General features: G+C 46.2%; 1 protein-coding gene across 6 annotated transcripts in view; it reads left to right on the top strand.

Moving 5' to 3' along the window:
• RHBDD1 (rhomboid domain containing 1) overlaps positions 1–17023 on the top strand; it is a 115133-nt gene extending 98110 nt beyond the window's left edge. For all 6 annotated transcript variants that reach the window (XM_082658182.1, XM_082658177.1, XM_082658179.1 and 3 more), the window contains one exon: positions 15676–17023. In XM_082658182.1, coding sequence (XP_082514308.1) covers positions 15676–15770 — 95 coding nt within the window. In that variant the 3' untranslated portion in view covers positions 15771–17023. The remainder of the gene's footprint in view (positions 1–15675) is intronic.
• The last annotated feature ends 3226 nt before the right edge of the window (positions 17024–20249 follow it).

Genomic DNA, 20249 nt, shown 5'->3' with positions numbered 1-20249 from the left:
CACTGACCCTCTATTGCTTTGAGCCAGGTGCTGGCGTCCTTTAGTTCCTTCCATTCAGAGCAATCCAGGGGTAGGTTCCTGCATCCACACAGATAAGAAAAGTGAGGGTTGGTGAGGAAAGTGACTTGTCCAGGAGCACAGAGGAAGGGGCAGAGCCCGTATTCAAGCTCAGCTCTGTCTGGCACCAGAGCCCGTTCCCTTCCCGTGCTGCCCACAGAGCCGGGTAGCAGAAGGCACTTGTATAAAACACCGATGTCCACTCCAGACTTGAAAGGGAGGTTTGGATTCTTCAGGATGAAATGGCTAAAAGGGAAAACAATGAAGTCTGGTGACATGACCAGAGCACTGAGAGACCTGGGTTCTGATTCTGCCCCCATTAGCTGTGCAAAACGGGAGACCCATTTACCCTCTCTGGGCTTCCGTTTCTGGGCTCTGAACTGAGCAGATTGGATTCCATCATCCCAAGTCCTCCCCCACCCCACTCTGAAAATCCATGATTTTTTTTTTTTTGGCTGCACCGTGAGGCATGTGGAACTTCCCTGATCAGGGATCGAACCCGCGCCCCCTGCAGTGGAAGCGCAGCATCTTAACCACTGGACCGCCAGGGAAGTCCTGAAAATCCATGATTTTAAGATGCGCTGGATGCATCTCACACAGAATCTCCTTTCCACACTTGACATGGTATCTTTAAAGCTTCTTTCTTAAAACTACAGGTAGGCCTAGGATGGACATATATACGCTACCTTGCATCAAATAGATAGCTAGTGGGAACCTGCTATAAAGCACAGGAAGCTCAGCTCAGTGCTCTGTGACCACCTAGATGGGTGGCGTGGGGGGCTGGGAGGGAGACCTAAGAGGGAGGGGATATATGTATACATATAGCTGATTTCGCTTCGTTGTACGGCAGAAACTAACACAACACTGTAAAGCAATTATACTCCAATAAAGAAAAAAAAAAAACCTGTAGGTAGGCCTTGTAGTACTCGCTTTTTCTCTGGCTACAGCAAACACTTAGATGAAACATCTGTTTCCAAAGATGCTCAGAGAACAACATCTTCCTCCCCACTTATCTAAATCATCAGTTATCCAAGGTAAGCCTCGCTCTAGATTCCTAACTTGGAATTTAAAGTTCAAAAAATTTCATTCTGTGGTCTCCCTTTCTGTTCATAAAATAAGTTTTGTTTTACTAGAAATTATTTAACAGACATGTAAGAATAAGCCATTTTTGTTACTGAGTCTCTCTCCCTAGCACAGCCCACTTTAGAATCATCTCTGAGCCATTCTAGGTTAGTTAGAGGCAGGCTGTTTCACGACTGTGTGCCAGCGGTCTGAGAAAGCCCCCGGCTCTTCCTGAGGCTGGGAGGGCTTGTTTATGGGAGAAGTCTCAGTCACAAGGTGTGTCTGTAACACACGTACTCGAGCCCACACACAAGGATGCATGCACACACACAAACACACATACTGTCTCTCACTAGTGGATCAGAACTTGGTGTGGGTGGGAGTGGGTTAATCAGACCTAAAAGAACAAAAGTGGCAGTTCAGCTCAGGGTTACGTTACATACCATCAGAGCAATATTTTTTTGCGGTTTTTTTTTTTTGGTTTAGTTTAGTTTAGTTTTGTTTTCTCGGCCGCTCCACAGGGCTTGTGGGATCTTAGTTCCCTGACCAGGGATCGAACCCAGGCCCTTGGCAGTGAAAGCGTGGAGTCCTAACCACTGGACCGCCAGGTAACTGGTTAAATACCACCAAATACAAAAACAAGCGTGTTTTTAAGATGACCATCCTACTTCCGGGATAGTTTATCGCATCCCAGAACTTCACTGCCATCCCACTTCTAGGCCAACTCTGACCCACAGGAAGCATTTCTCAGCTTCTGGTGCAGAGAGCAAGGCTCCTGCCTGTTGGCGTTCTGTGCAGATGCTCTCACCCTGCCGCTTATCTCATTCAGAGCTGGTCCGCTCTGAAGGGGTACGCTTGTGTCGTCCTTACCTCCCAGCTTATCTAGGCCTTTGCCGAGGAGCCCACCCTGGTTTTCTAAACCACCAACCATTCAAAATTCGTGGGGCTCGGACCGCTGACAAGGATGTTGTTTTTCTTCCAGTTACTTTCCCTCTTGGCTCTCCCGCCCCCTCCCTCTCCTGCCTTTTTTTTTTTTTTTTTTTTTTTTAACCCAGCAAGTGCATCTGCCGAGGCCCTTGCGTTGCTGTTTCCTTGTGGGGTTGAGCCGGTGGTTCTCGGGGTGCCCGCCCCACCTTCACCCTGGCATTCATGCACCTTTGGGACCAGCTGTGACACACTCTCATTGCAGGCTTTTCCCAGAATAGTTCATCTTCCTCTGTTTCCACCTGAGAGAGGAGCATGCCGGCAGCTTCTAGCTTTTGTGAGAGCTTTGAACCGTGGTGTTCTCCTTGGCTTCTCAACAGCTCAGGGACAGTTTCCTAGGTCAGGGATTGTTTTCATAATTCTGCGTTGATATCGGTATCTCTTGATGTGTACTTATGCACCAGTCAGGCTTATGATATCTGAAAAATAGAAATAATTTGAATGTTTACAGCATTCAACATGGATGTACGTAGTACATCTCATATCTTGGCCTACTTCTGGATACTGAAGTTCTCTAATGTAACGGAACCCCAGAGCCCAGACCAACTTCATGCACTTGTTAGAGGAAACAAATAGACTGAATTGTATTCTGAAGCCTCCTGTCACCTGTTCTCACCCACTTATGTCTCAGGGTTTGAAAGCTGGTTGTTGGCTGAGGCCAGAAACCAAGACTCTTGGGCCTTGAAATTCCCTACCTGCCACCATTTACCCACATCTCTCTCACGGTCCTCTAGCCCCGTTGGCCTGGCCTGGGCCCCTGGTTCCTGGCCCCCTCTCTGCTCAGCCCTGATAGCATATTAGTTGGTTTTTTGTTCATTCACCAAACATTTATGACGTGCCCACCAGGTCCCAGGCACCTGGGTCCCAGGGATCCAGAGGTGAGTGGCTTTGCTCCTACGACTGGGTGAGTGGCCAGTTTCGTCCACTCTCATGTTATAACTAATAGAATCTTCAGGAGAGCTGGGTTGCGTTGGTGTCTTACTTTTAAAATTCACGTCATCCAGGATTGAGCACGGCACAACCTGGGAAACCACCAGAGCTTCTGGCTCAGGGAAGATGTAGCAAAAGACCTGTGTGTACAAAACCAGGTGTCGTGTTGGTGCTGATCGTTAGTTACAACCAAACAAAACCCCAGAATGTAGTACGGCATCCCTCGGATCCCAGTTTCTCAGAGTGGGGCTGGTAGCATCAGACTCACACGAGGTGCTTCTGAAAAATGCAGATTCCTGGGTCTCACCACAGCCATTGATCTGGGATCTCCCAAGTTAGAACCTAGAATCTGCCTCTTACCGTGCTCACCCACATGAAAGTTTGGAAATTACTCTTCTAGATCCAGTGTCTAGTCTCTAGAGCGTTGACGTGCTGCTGCGTGTGTCACAGGACTGTGACATGGGAGCAGTGGGAAGGTGTAGGGCCTGTCGCGTGGCTCATTCTGTTTGCTGCCAGTCAGTCCGGCCACCAAGCCTAGGGTCAGCTGTCCCAAACCCCTTCCCTCCCAGGCTCCACATCCTTGTTTCTCCTGACAAACAGTCACTGGCAACAGTTGTCCAGTGTGACCTGGACGTTACCCCTCAGTGGTTGGTCTTGGCAGAAGTTCCCGATCTAAGTTTCTTTGTCCCTTTCCAGAGTTCTCCTCCTGACTCTCCATCTTCTCTCTTTCTTATTCTTTGATTTCTTGGGATGATATTTACTTATATTTTTCTATGCCCAAAGGTTAAAAGGTATTTTCAGAAGATTGAGGTTTCTGTGGGAAACATGGGCTAATTCCAAATGGGCTATGATTTTAAAAGTCAATGAAAACATTACCTTGGGCTGTTGCTTAAAAAGCTGGCCATTGGGCTGTCTCTGATTTGAAACTCAAGTTGAAGGGAGTGAGAAAAAAATGAAACAGGTCTAAGTGTCATCAACAGTGCTTCTCTCTGCCTCCGTCTGAGAATCTGGGCAAAGAGCAAGCACGTTGGGGATTTTGTTGTTTCTGAGCGGGGGACCTGCCCCTGTTTGTGAAAGCGGGGGGCACCATCAACTGACGTTTTATCCCTTGGAGGGAGAGAGCCGCTGTGCCAGGCAGTTACGAACCCACTGCTTACAGCAGGGCCTTATCCACCAGGAAGCACGTCTGTGCGCCCCTCAGGTGACTGAGGGTCTGTCCAGCACAGAGACAGCAGAACCTGCTGAACCACCCGTCCCCAAGCTGCCAACCTCAGAGACGCCTTCACGGCCTCTCTGATCCCGGGCTGACCAGCACAGCAGCAGCTGAGTGCCTGTGATCACAGGCTAAGGGACTGAAAACATTCTCTACGAAGGTTCGTTGGCGCTTGGAGGCCGTTGTAGATTTCCAGGACTCACAGAACACTCCATTTGTAAGCCCTGGTCCTGCCCACTGTGGACCAGTGCATCAGGCACAGTCAAGTGCATGCTAGCTGGCCTTCCTTGCCCTTGCCTCCTCCCTGCTAATGCCAGCTGGGGTAGCACAGGAGAGGGGCAGAAGGAAAGAGGATGGGGGCAAGTGTAAGTGGGCGTGTGGGTGAAAATGTAAACCAGGAAACAGACCACTTTGATTAGGCTTAAAGTAAAGCAGTTTAGAATTACTGCATCCGGGATTTGGTGTCTTATCGTCACAGATTGTATCTATTTGTATCTATTGTATCCAAATGTATCTATTGTATCTACTCTTCTGATGTGGAGTTAGAGGGATCCTGATCGTTCCAGGAAGATGCACTCAGCTATGCAAGGCAGTATGCACCGTAGCAGGAGTAAATCCTGAGTTCAGAGCTGGTTAAAATACTGTATCCACATCCGTACCCATAACCACATCTGTCTCCCAGGGTCTTGTCAGTCTCCTCTGCGCTGGAAGAAACCTGATATGACACAGAAACTGCTAGATGCTGGCGAATAGTCCCCGGGTTTCAGACCATCTAGACAATAAACAACTGCATAATATTCAGTGCAACGGCTTCTGTAGAGCCCATCTGTTTCAAAATAACCCTAATTCTGCTTACAGTGCGGAATGCTTTGTTGACTGGAATTTGTCCTAGTTTTCTTCAGCAGATTGAGTCATGAGCCTCTGGCTCCACCTGCCGGCAAGTGTAAATACTGGCGTGAAACCCAGGGTGGATATTTTCAGTTAAAAAAAAAAAAAAAATCTGAGCTGATTCTAAAAAGCTAGTGTAGCTCCGAATCACCTGGGAACTCATTAAAATACGGTAGCCTGGGCGCCATGCCAAGCCTGCCAGATCGGAAGCTCTCAAAGCGCTGTCCTGGTGATGCACGCACTCACCTCTGTGCTGGAGAACCTCAATGCAGTGAAGGTCAGGGATGACCCCCCTGTACCTGCTCATCCTCAAGCAGGGAGAGTGACAGAGGCCGCTTGAGGTACCCACTTCTACCTATTCCAGTTTATCCAGGTAACTCTTGGTGATGAGAGTTAAAGCTTCATTGCCTTGGAGCTCATCAAAAAATTTTAAAAGTGGAAGAACCTGGCAAACACTCCTTAACCCAGTGCTCAAGGTTACATCACCAGTGATAAGTCATACGATCGGATGGGAAGGGCACTTCTCCTCTGCGGTCTTCTTCCCAAAACCCTAACCCCAGAGTAATGATGAGGAAAAGCATCAGACAAACCAAACTGAGGGACGTTCTGCTGTAGGCTGGCGCTGCGCAGGACTGTCAAGGTCACAGGAAATAAGAAAAGACTGAGACGGTACCACAGACCTGAAGAGACTAAGGAGACCTGACAACTAAATGGACTGTTGGCTTTAGTTGGGAAATTAGTGGCAAAACTGGTGAAACAGAGAAGGGAACAGAGAAGGGAAATTAGTGGAAAAACGGGTGAAATCCAAGTGGAGTCTGGAATTTCATTAATAGTAGCGCACCCATCCCTGTAAGTGGTTGATTTTGACAACTAGATCATGATAATGTAAGATGTTTGGCTGTATTGCCTTTGTAACTTTCTTTAAATCTAAAATTATTCCAAAATAAAGAGTTTAGGGCTTCCCTGGTGGCGCAGTGGTTGAGAGTCCGCCTGCCGATGGAGGGGACACGGGTTCGTGCCCCGGTCTGGGAAGATCCCACATGCCGCGGAGCGGCTGGGCCCGTGAGCCATGGCCGCTGAGCCTGCGCGTCCGGAGCCTGTGCTCCGCAATGGGAGAGGCCACAACAGTGAGAGGCCCGCGTACCGCAAAAAAAAAAAAAAAAAAAAAAACACAAAAGTTTATTAAAAATTAAAACGTTGGGGCATGGGGAGGGACACTGAATTAGACCAAATTAGTTGGAGGAAGTTGCCAAGAAGCACAGCATGACCAGTTCTCGGCCCAGCTGTCAGAAGTCACGGCCAGGCTGGCTGACGGGGCAGGCAGAGTAGCTGCCCGGACTGCAGGCAGTGGAGGACGCAGCCTGCTGGTGTGGCCCATCTGCACCCTGCCTTCTTAGGCCAGCCAACCCTGATGGCTCACTGAGAAGCGAACAGCCGCGGATGTTGCACCTCTGTGCGGAGGTCTAAAATGTCCAATCCAGCACCCGTCATTGCACAGATGAGGAGCCCGAGGCCCAGGGAGAAGTGCCTCATCCAGGGTCCTCGTGGAGCCAGATGCAGACCCACATCCAGCGAAGTGTGTTCTTTTCCCCCAGTGATTCTCCGTGATCTGATACACTGTCTGCAGCAGAAACGCCGCCAGAGTGGGTTTTCATTAAAATGCACCTTCCTTCTCTCCAACCAGTTGATGCGTAAGAATCTCTGGCTGTAGGATCTAGTAAATCTGCGTTTTTAACAAGTTTAGGAATCACATGAAAGTTTAGGAATCACAGCAGCAAACCAGACAGCTGTCCCGTTCATAGAGTCTCCAAGACTGCCTGGCTTTGCCCAAACCTCTTGCATTTGAGCTACTGAAAACTGGGAGCCTAGCTCTGACTCCTGCCTTCACCGGCCAGTTGGTTGCTGTTCTATGGAAACTATGCTCATGGGACGGGGCTACTAAAGGCCAGCAAGGGGAGAATTCAGCCGCAGCCACTCTTTTACGATGATGCCATAGCAAGTGGCAGGCAGCAGGGCTGGAACCCAGTGGGTCTCGGGAAGACGCAATTTTACATCTCTTTGAGCTCAATTTATTATAGTTTAAATAATCTTACCCGCTTCCCTCTCCTAAAAAAAAAAAATTAAAACTTACTCAAAGATAATTAAATTTAGAAAATACTTAAATCAAAACTTACTCAAAGATAACTCCATGATCAAGAAGCAAGAGGAGGGGTGGTATCCAGGCTCTGAGGAAAAGGCTAGAAGTTCCATCCTGCTTGTCCTTCCCCTGCCCCTGCCACCGTGGCCCCATCTTAACATCATCAGGAAATCTGGCCATAAAAAGACAGTGGAAGGCCTCCTCTGTCTAAGAGATGACGATCAGAGGGTCAGAGCTGATAGAGGGCCAGGAGCCGGAGGGGTCAGAGATTTGAGCAGGTAGGACCTCGGGAATCCTTTAAGGTTGGAGGGTCCAAGTCCAGCAAAGATGCAGGCCAGGCGGGAGGTACAGGGCAGCGGCCCTCTCTGGGGGGGTCGTGCTAGGGCCCTGTTTGCGGGCAGGTATGGGATCTCTATCAGAAACATCAAGAGAGGCCCCAGGCCGCAGCTGCCTGTCCTGGGCAAGTCAGGCACATTGGCCCTGGAGCTTCAGAGAGGAGTGTGGGATTTTAATAGTCCAAAGGGTCTTCATCTTTTTTCTAGCTTTGTCCGTACTTATGTGTGTGTTTGTGTGTGTGTGTGTGTGTATATATATATAGATAGATAGATAGATAGATTTTTTTTTTTTCCATCAGAACTCCCTGCCCACAAAAGACTTCCTCATTCTACTTTCAGTTTTCTCTTTTCTGTTGTAAAATATGTTCTCAAATCTCTCCCTCCAGGCAGTCTGGTTTCTCTCTGCTGTCCGAGCCAGGCACGTAGGCCCTCGTGGGTACTAGGCAATGAGAATATGGAAGCAAAGGGAGCCCTGCATCTAGTTTTCCAAGAATTTTCTTATATCTGTCCAGTAGATATCAGTAGGTGATTTTGAATTTAAAGAAAAAAAAAAAAAGTACAGCCCCAAATTATATGGAAGTGGGAAGGCTGTTCCTCCAGAGGAGATAGTCAACCTCTTCTCAGTTTGCAGAATCAGCTGATGTGATTGGGTAAACTCCATCTGAGGCACCTTCAGATTGCTGGCCAAAGGCATGCTGTTTTACGTCAAAGAAAATTTGAAACATCCTAAAGCCATTAAATATATATAAAAGGTGCTTGAAAATCATTCCTAATCTCATTTAAATCCCTCTTGATAAAGTGTTAAGGTGGTGACAGAATTGTGAAGGGATTTAAGACAGATTGATTTTTAAAAATAGAAAATCCCTTTAGTATTAAAATTTGCATCCGGGCTTCCCTGATGGCTCAGTGGTTAAGAATCCACCTGCCAATGCAGGGGACACGGGTTCCATCCCTGCTCGGGAAGATCCCACATGCCGTGGAGCAACTAAGCCCGTGCGCCACAACTACTGAGCCCATGTGCTGCAACTACTGAAGCCTGTGCACCTAGTGCCTGTGGTCTGCAATCAGAGAAGCCACCACAAAGAGAAGCCCACACGCAGCAACAAAGACCCAACACAGCCAGAGATAGATAGATAAAATCTGCATCCATTTGTTTAAAGAAATACGTGCTTCATGTTACAGTGGTTCCTAATGGGAGACCCTCTTCTCCTCAGCCTCTCTTTTTGCTGCCCCTCCAGCCCATCGAGAGTTATTTCTGTAAGAATTTATAAGCTGTTCTCTGTTTAGAAAATACATGATATAGTTAATCACCAAGGCTGACTTTTGCAACTGGGCCTCTTGCTAAAACCTTGTCAAGGGAGATCCTAATTCTAGATACTTTGTTATCCAGAAAATCTTACTGTTTGCTGTGAACCTTATCTAAAGCAGAAGGTAAAATTTCCTGCTGCTTTTTAAACAGATCCTGCTTCCAAATCAAGTTGAAAGGAATAGTATTGTTCGGGTTTACAGATTCTGGTTTTGGGGTTAAGGAAGACAACTAACACACCTCATGTCTGGAGCAGAGTAGAAAGGGATCTAGGTGTGACTCTTGCCTCAGTCCCTGACCAGCTGTGTGGCCTTGGTAAGTTCCTTGAAATCTTTAAGCCTCCATTCTTCTTTCTATAAAACAGACGAGGAACTTCTACTCAGAAGGATAAGTAGAATAGAAACCACATACAGCAATATGGTGAGTCTCACAAACATAATGTAAATTGAAACAACCCACAAAAGGTACGTATTATATGAATCCATTTATGGACAAAAATAGACAAAATGAATCTCTGCTGTAAGAAGTCAGTGGACCGCTTCTGGAAGGGAGCCCATGGAGGCTTGGGAGTGCTGGAAATACTGTATTTTGGTCTGGATGTTGGTCCCATGTGTTCAATGCATGGAAATTAATAAAGTTGTACACTTTTTAAAAGGAAGGGAGAGTAAAGTAGAGTGAGCATGTAGCAATTGCCCAGCAAACATTTATTGTCTCCTCCCGGACTTTCACTTTTTATTCTAGAGGTCATACCATGTGTTCTCTATATTGCAAAAAAAACTCTAGATCTGACAGAGTGGACCCAATATTTTAGGTTACTCGAATTGCTAACTGGATTATTAAGTTGATTATAATTATCAGCTTAACTTGATTATGAAGCCTGTTGATTTGAAGTCAGTTGTGTCCATTAACGGTCCCCCAAATTAACCAACTAGAACAGAGAGAAAAGTACAACAGGGAAAGTAGCAACTGAGTTGATTTCCATTCAGAGCTTCTCATTTGGGGATTCCAGATACTGTTTCAGAACTAAGAAATCCCACCACTGTTGATTTGATCAGTTGAGGAGTGGAAATGTGAATTTTTCTCTCTCAAATCACATCTAAATGTTACCTTTATTGTAAACCATAATCTAACTTCCACCTGTATGAAAGTTATGAGATTTTTAGGTGAATTTCAAACTCTTTTTTTTTTTTTTTTTTTGGCGGTACGTGGTCCTGTCACTGCTGTGGCCTCTCCCGTTGCGGAGCACAGGCTCCGGACGCACAGGCTCAGAGGCCATGGCTCACGGGCCCAGCCGCTCCGCGGCATGTGGGATCTTCCCGGACCAGGGCACGAACCCGTGTCCCCTGCATCGGCAGGCGGACTCTCAACCACTGCGCCACCAGGGAAGCCCTCAAACTCTTTTTAAAGCGATGGACGGATGGATAGATGATAGATCATTATAATTAGTGCCTCAAAAAGGAAAGTGCTCGTATTGTCCTTGGGCATCTCCTACTTTAAAAGAATATCTTGCTAATTGTTGGACTTGGGGTTCCTTCCAGGCCTTTTTGGTCATAGTAAATGACTTAGCAACTGTCCTGTCAAAAGACATTTTGGAAGCTTTAGAATTCATGGAATTCTAATAAGGTAACATTTTTGAAAGAGAGAATATGGGTCCCATGCTGTTGCCCTCATTTGACAAAAGCAATCTCAGAGAGTACAGGAATATTTAGAGGTTTCTTGGTTTAAAAAAAAAATTTTTTTAAGTGATTGCCTCCATAGGTCCCCAATTTAAGGGAAAGATAAGCCATCTTGAGGCTTCACTTTAGTATAATTTCACTGAATGGCATAGAGGGCTCGTCAGATCACGGGCAGGATCTATGAATACAGCAAATTAAACATCTCTATTTACAGGGCTGGCGAACAGTAGGGGAAATGGCCATCAACTCATGGCATTCTCTTTAGCAATTCTTATGTGGATGAAATTGCTTCTCCTCCCTTAGATGTAAAATGCAGAGGTTACTGCATTATACATAAGGGTAGAGAACTGAAAATTTTTCCATCAAGAACCACAAATCAATAAATCTTATGATCTCACTACTGGTGCTATAATTGAGCTAAATCTTCTTAAACTAGGCACTGCTCCTGAGGTCCTTTGAAGCATGCTCACTGTTTCTTTGAGTAAAATTGAGGGCTGACCTCCATTTACAGGACCATAGAAGCAAGGCTCATAAATACTAATGTTCTATACCAAGTTCATCAGAGCAAGGCTGTTTCACCCAGACCTGTAAATGTTCAATGCATGATTTAACTCAGTGGAGAAAAGAGGTCTCAGCTGGGCTCTCCAGTTTTCGCAGTGCCCGAAAGTCACAAAAGTGTGCTGGCATGTGGAGGTTGTGAATTACCTTTTTCGTATCTGTCTCTTAGAGGACAAGTATTTAGTAAGTAGTGACTCCACACTTTGTACAGAACACTGCCAACTGGTCCTCAAGCAGAATTGGGCTCTATCTTTTAAGAAGTCTTTGGTCATTTTATTTGGTATCTGTCTTTTAGCCAGTGATATGAACAGGTAGCCATTTAACCCATATGATTCTCAGTAATGTTAGAGGTTAGAAGTCCTGACGTCCAGTGCCCATCAGGCATTAACTGCACTGCTGGCACTCAGCTAAGCATTTTATATGCATCCTCTCTTATTCTCTCAATAGTCCAGCAAAGGAGCTACTGTTACTATTTGCATTTTATAGGTAAGGAAACTAAGGCCACGTGAAGGTAACCTACTTGCTCAAGGATGTGTAGCTGTAAGTGGAAGAGTCAGGATTTTATCCCAGTCATCAGACTCCAGAGTCACGGCAAGGACCCTGGCAGCCACCTTGTTCTGCACCCTCTCCCCTGACAAGTGAACCAACCAGAGCCTGCCGGAATGAAGACTTGCCTGGGGTGTCCTCTCTAGTTCCAGGCAGGGCCGGAAGCATCTCCCATTTTCCTAGCAACACTTTTTCCAATATACCCATGGGGACCTCTTCTCCTTTTGCCGTCTAGCTGAGGCCCATCCAGGTCCTTTTCTGTGTGCTTAATACATATAGGTAGATGTGGAAAGCGCATTTCTTAGACCCTTTGAGAAATGCCTGCAGAGGGTCCTGGAGGCTAAGGAGAGAAATCATAGGTCATGTGACACAAGGGGAAAATATAGAAATGGTTTAAAAATAAATGAGGAGGTGGAGAATTGGAAGACAGAGCTTAGCTGAGGCGGAGGGGAGCAGCTGGAGGCCTGGTCCCCAGAGTGGCACTGACCCAGAGCACAGATGTGACGAACAGGGTCGGGGGTTGCTGACTGACATCAAATACATAACTGCCGTCAACATATCACAGGTTAATTTAGTCTTGAAAACTTTCCAAGAAAACTACCTACCAGCAAGAAGAATGCAGTTCAAAGCCTGAAATGAAGCAGTTAAATCATTCTGCAGACAGTCAGGTGGCTTTGATGTTAACAGAAACACTGAGTTTGAAGGATTTAAAATACCCATAAAACATCCACATCGGGCATTGTCATTATTGTTGTTTTGTTGCTATACACAAGGCCTTTCCAGGGGTCCTAAAAACCCAAACCACTCTAGTAGTCAGTAGAATTTAAGGGGACGCAGTGCGGGAACTTTGTAGTCACATCTGTGATGACAGCACAGCCCAGTCGATTTGAGAGCTTAGGCTGGATCTTCTTCTTTTTCTATTTTCAGATAACAGTGAGCTCCCTGCATATCCGTGAAGGAAAGGGACCCTCTGGGTTCTGGCAGGAGGATGAGGCACAGCGAAGGGATGTGATAACATACTCGGCGTGTTAGTAGGATCGGCAGTGTGGGGCTGTGGAAGAGGAGGAGAGCTAGAACTGCAGCCGGAAGACCGATAGGTGCAAGTTTTTGCTTGCCTTCACGCTAGCTTTGTGACCTTAGGTGTGTCCCTAACACTCCCTGAGCCTCAGTTTTTTTCATCTGTAAAATTGGCATCGTGAAATTGGGAGTAAAAGCTAATTCAAATTGGATACCTTAAAAGGCTCTTGTGGGGCTTCCCTGGTGGTGCGGTGGTTGGGAGTCCGCCTGCCGATGCAGGGGACACGGGTTCGTGCCCCGGTCCGGGAGGATCCCACATGCCGCGGAGCGGCTGGGCCCGTGAGCCATGGCCGCTGAGTCTGCGCGTCCGGAGCCTGTGCTCCGCAACCGGAGAGGCCACAACAGTGAGAGGCCCACGTACCGCAAAAAAAAAAAAAAAGAAAAAGAAAAGGCTCTTGTGAAAGAGTGATTATTGTTCCTCTCTTAATGTGAGTTTCAGCACGTGGCATTTCTTCTGTTGGCTCAGCCGTGGTTCTCCTTAAATGCCCCGAGCATGGGTCTAGAGAGCATTTGTGCCGGCTGGCCATTTTGAGAGCTGAACCCCCAGAACCTTCACAGTCTGCCCCCTCTGATTCCTCCCTGCATTTCCCTTCATGGAACAGGCTTTTCCTCTTGGACACTGTGATTCCCTTTGGGAGTCTGAGCATCTTTCAGCATCTATGGGCTTGTGCCCTGTGGCCTGGAGTCAAGATGCCACGTTGAGCTTGCTTCTAACTCCGCCCACAGCCAGGCCTCCCAGTTCCCTGCCCAGCTGGAATGGGCTGTCACACACTGGCCCGCGCTCATAAGTACAATTAAGAATGGACTTGTTAAAAACAACCGTTAAAAGGAAAGCAGGAGTTGGAGCTCATTGTATAAAGCACTTTTAAGCAATAAACTAATGGTAATTGGATTCATGAGTTTCTCTGTAATTTCAAAGTGTTTACCACTTTGAACAGAGAGAAATTCCTTTACAAATGTATGTGGTGAAAACCATATCCAGTAAAACTTTGAATCTTATAGTATTCATAAAATCTTTATGGTAAAAGTCTTACACGTTTGAACAGCATCTTTAGTGAAAGTTGGTAAAATGACATATACTTCACTTATCAAAAAACCTCCAAGTGGAGTTTACCCAGCGGGAGTGAGTGCCAGGCTTGGCCCACCTGGATCACTTCTGGGTGGACTAGTCAGGAAATGTTACAAGGGGTCCAGCAGGGGTAATTCCCTCACGTCTCAAAAGGAAAGGACAATCAGACATGGGTAAGTGTTGGGGTCTCTATCACTGTGGGGGAAAAAAATGTAAAAAGGGATTGCTTTTGACTGCCTTTTTAGAAAGTTCTCATTGTCTGACAATTGAAATTCTAGTGGTGGCTTAGCAAACTGACTCTTAGTTTCACACTGCTTTCTCTAACATCTTGTCATCATTGTCTTAACAACCACCATGTCAATATATTACCTGTCAGCGTCTCCGACAAGGTACCACGCTTGGAGCGAGAGTGGGTGGGGTCAACTGTTCACTTGTTTTCCCTCCTGGCTCTGACCCTCTTGCCCATCCACCCTTCCCAGCTAGGCCAGGGCTTCCAGAGTCAGTTGTGTCAGAACCTCAGAGGGCAACGTTGAATGTGGTGGTCTGGCCGTAACATATACCTTTGGAAGTCATAGGCAAGTGCCGCTGAGTCACGCCCTTATTTTTCTTGAACAGCTTCTGTGTGTGCGGGGCTGTACTGGGCACTGGGGAGCAGAGAGAAGCGTCAGAAATGTTCCTGCCATTTGAGAGCTTGTGATTCCAGTAGGAGAGAGCAGCGGTATGCACAGTGGCTGCCCTGTCTGGTGGGATGTGGTGACTGTTGCATGCGGACCACTGAGAGGAAGGTGCTGGAAGCTGAGGAACTTGAATTGGGAGAGAGCTCTTCCATTGGGGGTGGCCAGAGGGCAGTGCGATTTGGATGGGGCATTGGAAAACGAGTAGGACTTTCGATGGAGGGAGGTGATGGGAGTGGGCCTTTCAGAGTGAGTTTACAAGGTTAGCAGAGGCTCAGAAGGGGAAAGGTGCAATCTTTCTGGTCCGCATGCTTAGACGTGAACCTACTGTTTGCATGTATCCATCAGTGACACCCTGCATGGCTGCCTCATGGAGGATATTGAAGCTCTTTCATTAGATTTAGGTTTCTGGGTCCTTGAGGTCAAGGACTGTCTATTGTTATTCCTTCATTATCCCCCTACAGTGCCTGGAAGAGTGTTTTTTTAATGCAGTGATTGAAATGCTTGTATCACTGCAAATTATATGTTCTGTTTGTAGCCCCGAGAAACCCTTTTCAGTGATGATTTCCATGGCCCACATGATCTTCAAATATTATGCCTGCATTTTTGTCTGCCTGCCCAGATATTGGTCATTATGGTAACAAAGCCCCTGCTCTATGGGCCATGATGCCCTGTGGGGGCTTGTGAGTTTCAGGCAGGCGTGATTCCCACCAGCTGGGGAAGTACAGGAGGCAGCAGGTTAGAGGGAGGAAAAGGGCCCAACAGGAGAACCCTACGAGCACACTGGGTGAGGATGTTACAGATAGTGACAGTTATTTCTGGGCATTAAAAGAAATAAAGTAAACCCTTGAGACATTTTGGAAATTAAATGATGCAAATTGTGGAACATGATGGAAAAGAACATAGAAATGGGAGGATTGTCAAGTTTCAAAATGAGTCAAATTAGTTTCATGGACTGGTCCTCGCTAAAAATGTTTACTTTTTGTTGAAATGTAGTATTGACCTCTGAAATATGTTTGTTACATTTCTGTTTCATGCTAATATAAAGATGACACCCAAGCCATCTTTTTTTCCCCCTTGGGAATCCTAGGATGCGGTGCCCTGTAAATGTCAGGACAGTGGATGGGCAGCGCTTGATTCTCCCTCGTGCTTTCTCTCTACAGGAAATCGCAGGAATAGCCCCCCGGCCTATCGGTTCCATCTCACACCAGAAGAAGAAATGAGGAGAAAGCGGCTTCACAGATTCGACGGCCAGTGAGGTGACCCAGCCATGTGAACAAATGTGATCCAGCTGTGTTATCATTGCCCCCAAGCCCCCACTTAGTTTTGAACAAAAGCAGAGGGCACTATGACCGTCCCAATTGCTCACATCTGCCGTGGCCCTTCGTCCTATGGCCTCTGTGAGTCTAATTTGCAAGCAGATTGACATCTTGAGACCAGGCTTGTTGGATGCAGCTCACAGCTCTCTGGGAGTGGCCCACCTCCTGGCCTTGTCTTCTTGCAGACAGAAAGTCAGCGTCTCCACCTAGGGACCAGTTTCCACACTCATTTCTCTCACTGCTGACTCAGCCTTGTTTTGTCTTTGAAGACCGTGACCTTCGCCAAGAGGTTTGTGTTCACCGGCCCAGAAGATCAGGCCCTCATTCTGCTCAGTGCTCAACTTGGAAGGAAGCAGGGAGCCATCCCTCATCCTCCTGGCATGTTGCCATGGTGACTGTCCAGGAACAGGACGTGGCTACCATCGCAGGCTGTCGTTCCGGTCTCCCTTGCCCAAGCGCCTTGGCTCCTTGGGCCCCCCATATCTGGATGGTGGTTGCAGTGAACCTGCTTTGCTATGCTATCACTCTGCCTTCACGGGATGTGTAACTGGAAAAGCTTAAGTAAGACCTCAGATGGGAAACCACTTACACACTCCATGACACAGCAGGCGGCATCCACAGTTGGGCTCCCAGCAGCCTCTCCAGTGGCGATGTACCATCCCGGAGGTGCAACTTGTATTGAACTAACCAGCAAAGCAGCCAGAGTAGTGACCAGTGGGTTGGTCACTGAGAAATCCCTCGTGACGAGTATTTTTTTCTCATAAAAGTGCCTTTTAATTGACCACTGTTAACAGCCGCTTGTCCTACTCACCCGTCCAAGACACTCCCCAAACCCACAGACTGCAAGTCACTTAAGGTGTTTCCTGGTGCTTGTGTTTCATGAATAAAAGGAAAAAGTCACATATCACTGATGTCTTATTTCACTGAGATATTTATGTTTAAAGGGAGTTAGAAGCAGAAAAGGATCTTCCTGTTTTGCTTTATCTGGCATTTATATAGTTTTCTGATTATGAAAGTAATATATATACCTTGTATATGCATAAAGCGAACATCTGGCAGAAAATGTACCCACATGTTAACAGAGGTTATTTTGGAAGGTGGAGTGCATAGGAGTTTGCTTTCTGTTTTTTACGATTTTGTATTGCTGTCTTTTAAAAATGTGTGTATACGTATGTTACGTGTACTACTTTTGCGGTAGGAAAACTGATTTATATAATAATAAATCAAGAAATATATAATCAGGAAAATGGACTCTATAATAAGTATTGTGGATCCGTTGATAAAATTTACAATATAAACAGAAATACAAAAAAATACATGTGCGATTTAAAAAATCACCGGTATCCCCACCACTCAGAGGTACCCAGGGTTAACATTTTGGGGATATTGCTTTCTCAGTCTTTGTATACATTTGACAGATTTGCAGCATACCAACTGCAGTTTTGTATCCGGTTCCTAATCTGAATTGACCTGGGAGAGGCTTTGCCACTTGCATGTACATGAGCTAAGAAAATCACCACGTGGGACCTGGGAGCACCTTGACCTGCCAGCTGGCACGTTGTTACCTGAGCTCCTTGGGTTAATTTTTGATTGATATAAAGCTACGTACAGCATGTTTAGAGTATGAATTGTATCTCTGAGTCTCGTAGCTTCAAACATTTTAAAGTTTAAATGTTCAAGCTAAATGTCTTTTCTCCCAAACTCTTCGAATTTGTTTCCCATGCCTCTGTTGGGAGTAAGCTCATTCTTTTTTTTTTTTTGAGGTACGCGGGCCTCTCACTGTTGTGGCCTCTCCCGTTGAGGAGCACAGCCTCCAGACGCGCAGGCTCAGCGGCCGTGACTCACGGGCCCAGCCACTCTGCGGTATGTGGGATCTTCCCGGACCGGGGCACGAACCCGCGTCCCCTGCATCGGCAGGCGGACTCTCAACCACTGCGCCACCAGGGAGCCCCGGAGTAAGCTCATTCTTAACATGCCATCTTCTCATAGCACATTGTAAAGGTAATTCTGTTATAACACTTATATCTTGCCCTATGACTTTTTGTGCACAACTGTAGAAAGACGTGCCTTCTGCATGGGAGCGCGGGTTATGAATGGCTCTGGGATGAGGCCTGTGTCTTGTTAACTCTACACTTCCGCCTCAACCCTGCCACCCAAAGGCTGGCGCCTGGCTCCCAGTAGGGGCTTATTAAACGTTAGCTTCCCCAAAGTGTTTTTTTCAATGCATTAAAAGTCCAACCACTATATATGGACGTATATATATATATATATATTTTTACTGCTGTTGAGTCCAATAATAGTAGCTCCTTGCTCTGTTTCACTTGTCAGATATAAAGACACCAGAACTGAATTTCAGATGTGTACCTGTAATATGCATGCCGTCTTTATTTATGGAGTGAAACATCACTAAACTTTACAGATGTGGGAAAGGTCACTTTAGTTACAAATATAAACCGGTTATCTTAGCACAACAGTAAAGGTGTTTTGGAAACTACTATAATTACTTTGTTCAGTTAATAGGCTTACTTGTAACCAGTGCTTATTATTTTCAACATCCGTCTTATTTTTTTTCCTACAAGAAGGAATCTCCAAAGTTATGCCAAAAAACTGGAATTGGATTGAGAAAGACAAAAGCCAGTGCATTCGACTGTCTCTAATAGGAAATAAGCATTTAGAGCTGGTTTTAAATTTGGTTTCTTTGCTTTAATAGTAATTTCCTGATTGTTAAACATCCCCACACTTTGGTTGTGGTTAGTCAACTTATGAGACCTCTTAATTCAGAATCTTTCCTTGGTTCTCAAGATGAGGGAGCAGTTAAATTGCTTCCTCTTTGCGACCTTGGAAGTATTTAGTGCCGGTGATTCCAAAGTTGTACATGATTGTTCAAGGCTCCTCTGTGCTTTTAAGCTGTCTGTTTTTGAGGCCCAGACAGTAAATGGCTGGTTTTTGTAGAATCGGGGCCAGTCTACATATTGGTCACACATTCCGCCGCTTGGGGAGTAAGTTAAAGGGCTGAGACCCACCACCAAACAAGGACAGTAAAACAGAGGGTGTGGCCAACTTGCCACCGACTTCCCAAGTCCTAGTTCATCTTGGGAGAGTCAAATAGTCATTAAAACAAAACAAAACAAACCTGTCATCTCTTCCTTTCCCTTTCCATGGATTATTGCAGTCATTTCCTTTTTTTTGCCCCTAGTCTTTCATTTTAGAGTCACAGACTCCCTGCTTAGAAGGACCTTAAAATCTCTCAGTACATTGCTCAATACTTAAAATACCTCTTCACTCAGTTCTACACAGCGCTGCCAGTTATCTTCCAAAACCTACTTTTGCGATGCCACTCACCATCTCAGTACCTTCTATTGTCTCTCTGTTGCCAAAGGATAAAGGTCAAACCCATTTGCCTCAACCATGGGGCTCCAGCCAGCCCTTCAGCCTCATCCCCCCGTATCTATAACAGAGTCTGTGCTGCTAACTGGTCTCGCCGTCCAAGCTGCGAGCTTTCCTGACCCTGTGACTTAACTGAAGCAACCTTTTCCTCTCCCTCTGCCCATCCAGATTCTCCCCGTCCTGCCATCAGACACCACAACCCAGAATGATCTGCTCTTATAGGGTGTTCATCACAGTTACCACAGACCACTTAGAATTAATTGCTAGTTATCCTTCAGTGAGAGGACTGTCTTTCTCTCTAGATTGTAAACTTCACAAGGGCAGGAACCCTGCATGTGTTACTGTGTATCTCTTCACAGTACCTGAAACAATGCTTTGTCTGGAATGTCAAAACCAATAAACGTTTGTGGATTGAAACAGAAGCTCATTTATACCATCGCCAGTGGCACACATGAAGAGGTGCCCATGGCTGCTTGATACTGTTGAGGGTGTGTGTGTGTGTGTGTGTTTTCTTGAATCACAGGAAAGAATCACTTGAAAGAAAGCTTTTGTCCATAGAAACAGAAAAATCCAGGCCTTTCCCAACACTTCATAAGACAGCATGCTCACCAGATGGTGGTGAGAGGTCTCCATCCTCCCTGTGTCAGTCTGAGGCATGCCCCACGTCACGAATGCTGCGACCTACTGCACAAAACTCAAGATTCCAGGACATTCAAAGAGTATCACCAGGGAGCCCCTATGGGTACCGCCAAATCTGGCCACTGTACTTTTGCAGGTGTGTTTGATGTGTCTGTGCTAACCCTTTTTTTTTTTTTTCTTCTTCTTTAGGGGCAAGGAGAGAGTGATCTTGACATCTTGTTTAGATCTTCAGATGAACTGACAGATTGGAACATACGATTTATACTTTATCAAGGAAAACTGAAACATTGCTAGTAGAAATCATTGAATTTGGAGGTAATACATATTGCTGCTTGGGAAGAGAATTATGTAATGAAATCAATAGTATGGGAGGTGATGGTGTGGGTAAAATA

The sequence above is a fragment of the Grampus griseus genome, assembly GCF_964374135.1.
Source record: "Grampus griseus genome assembly, chromosome: 7".
In the NCBI taxonomy this organism is placed as follows: domain Eukaryota; kingdom Metazoa; phylum Chordata; class Mammalia; order Artiodactyla; family Delphinidae; genus Grampus; species Grampus griseus.
The sequence above is the reverse complement of the archived record's forward strand: the minus strand, read 5'-3'. Positions and strand labels throughout refer to the sequence as shown.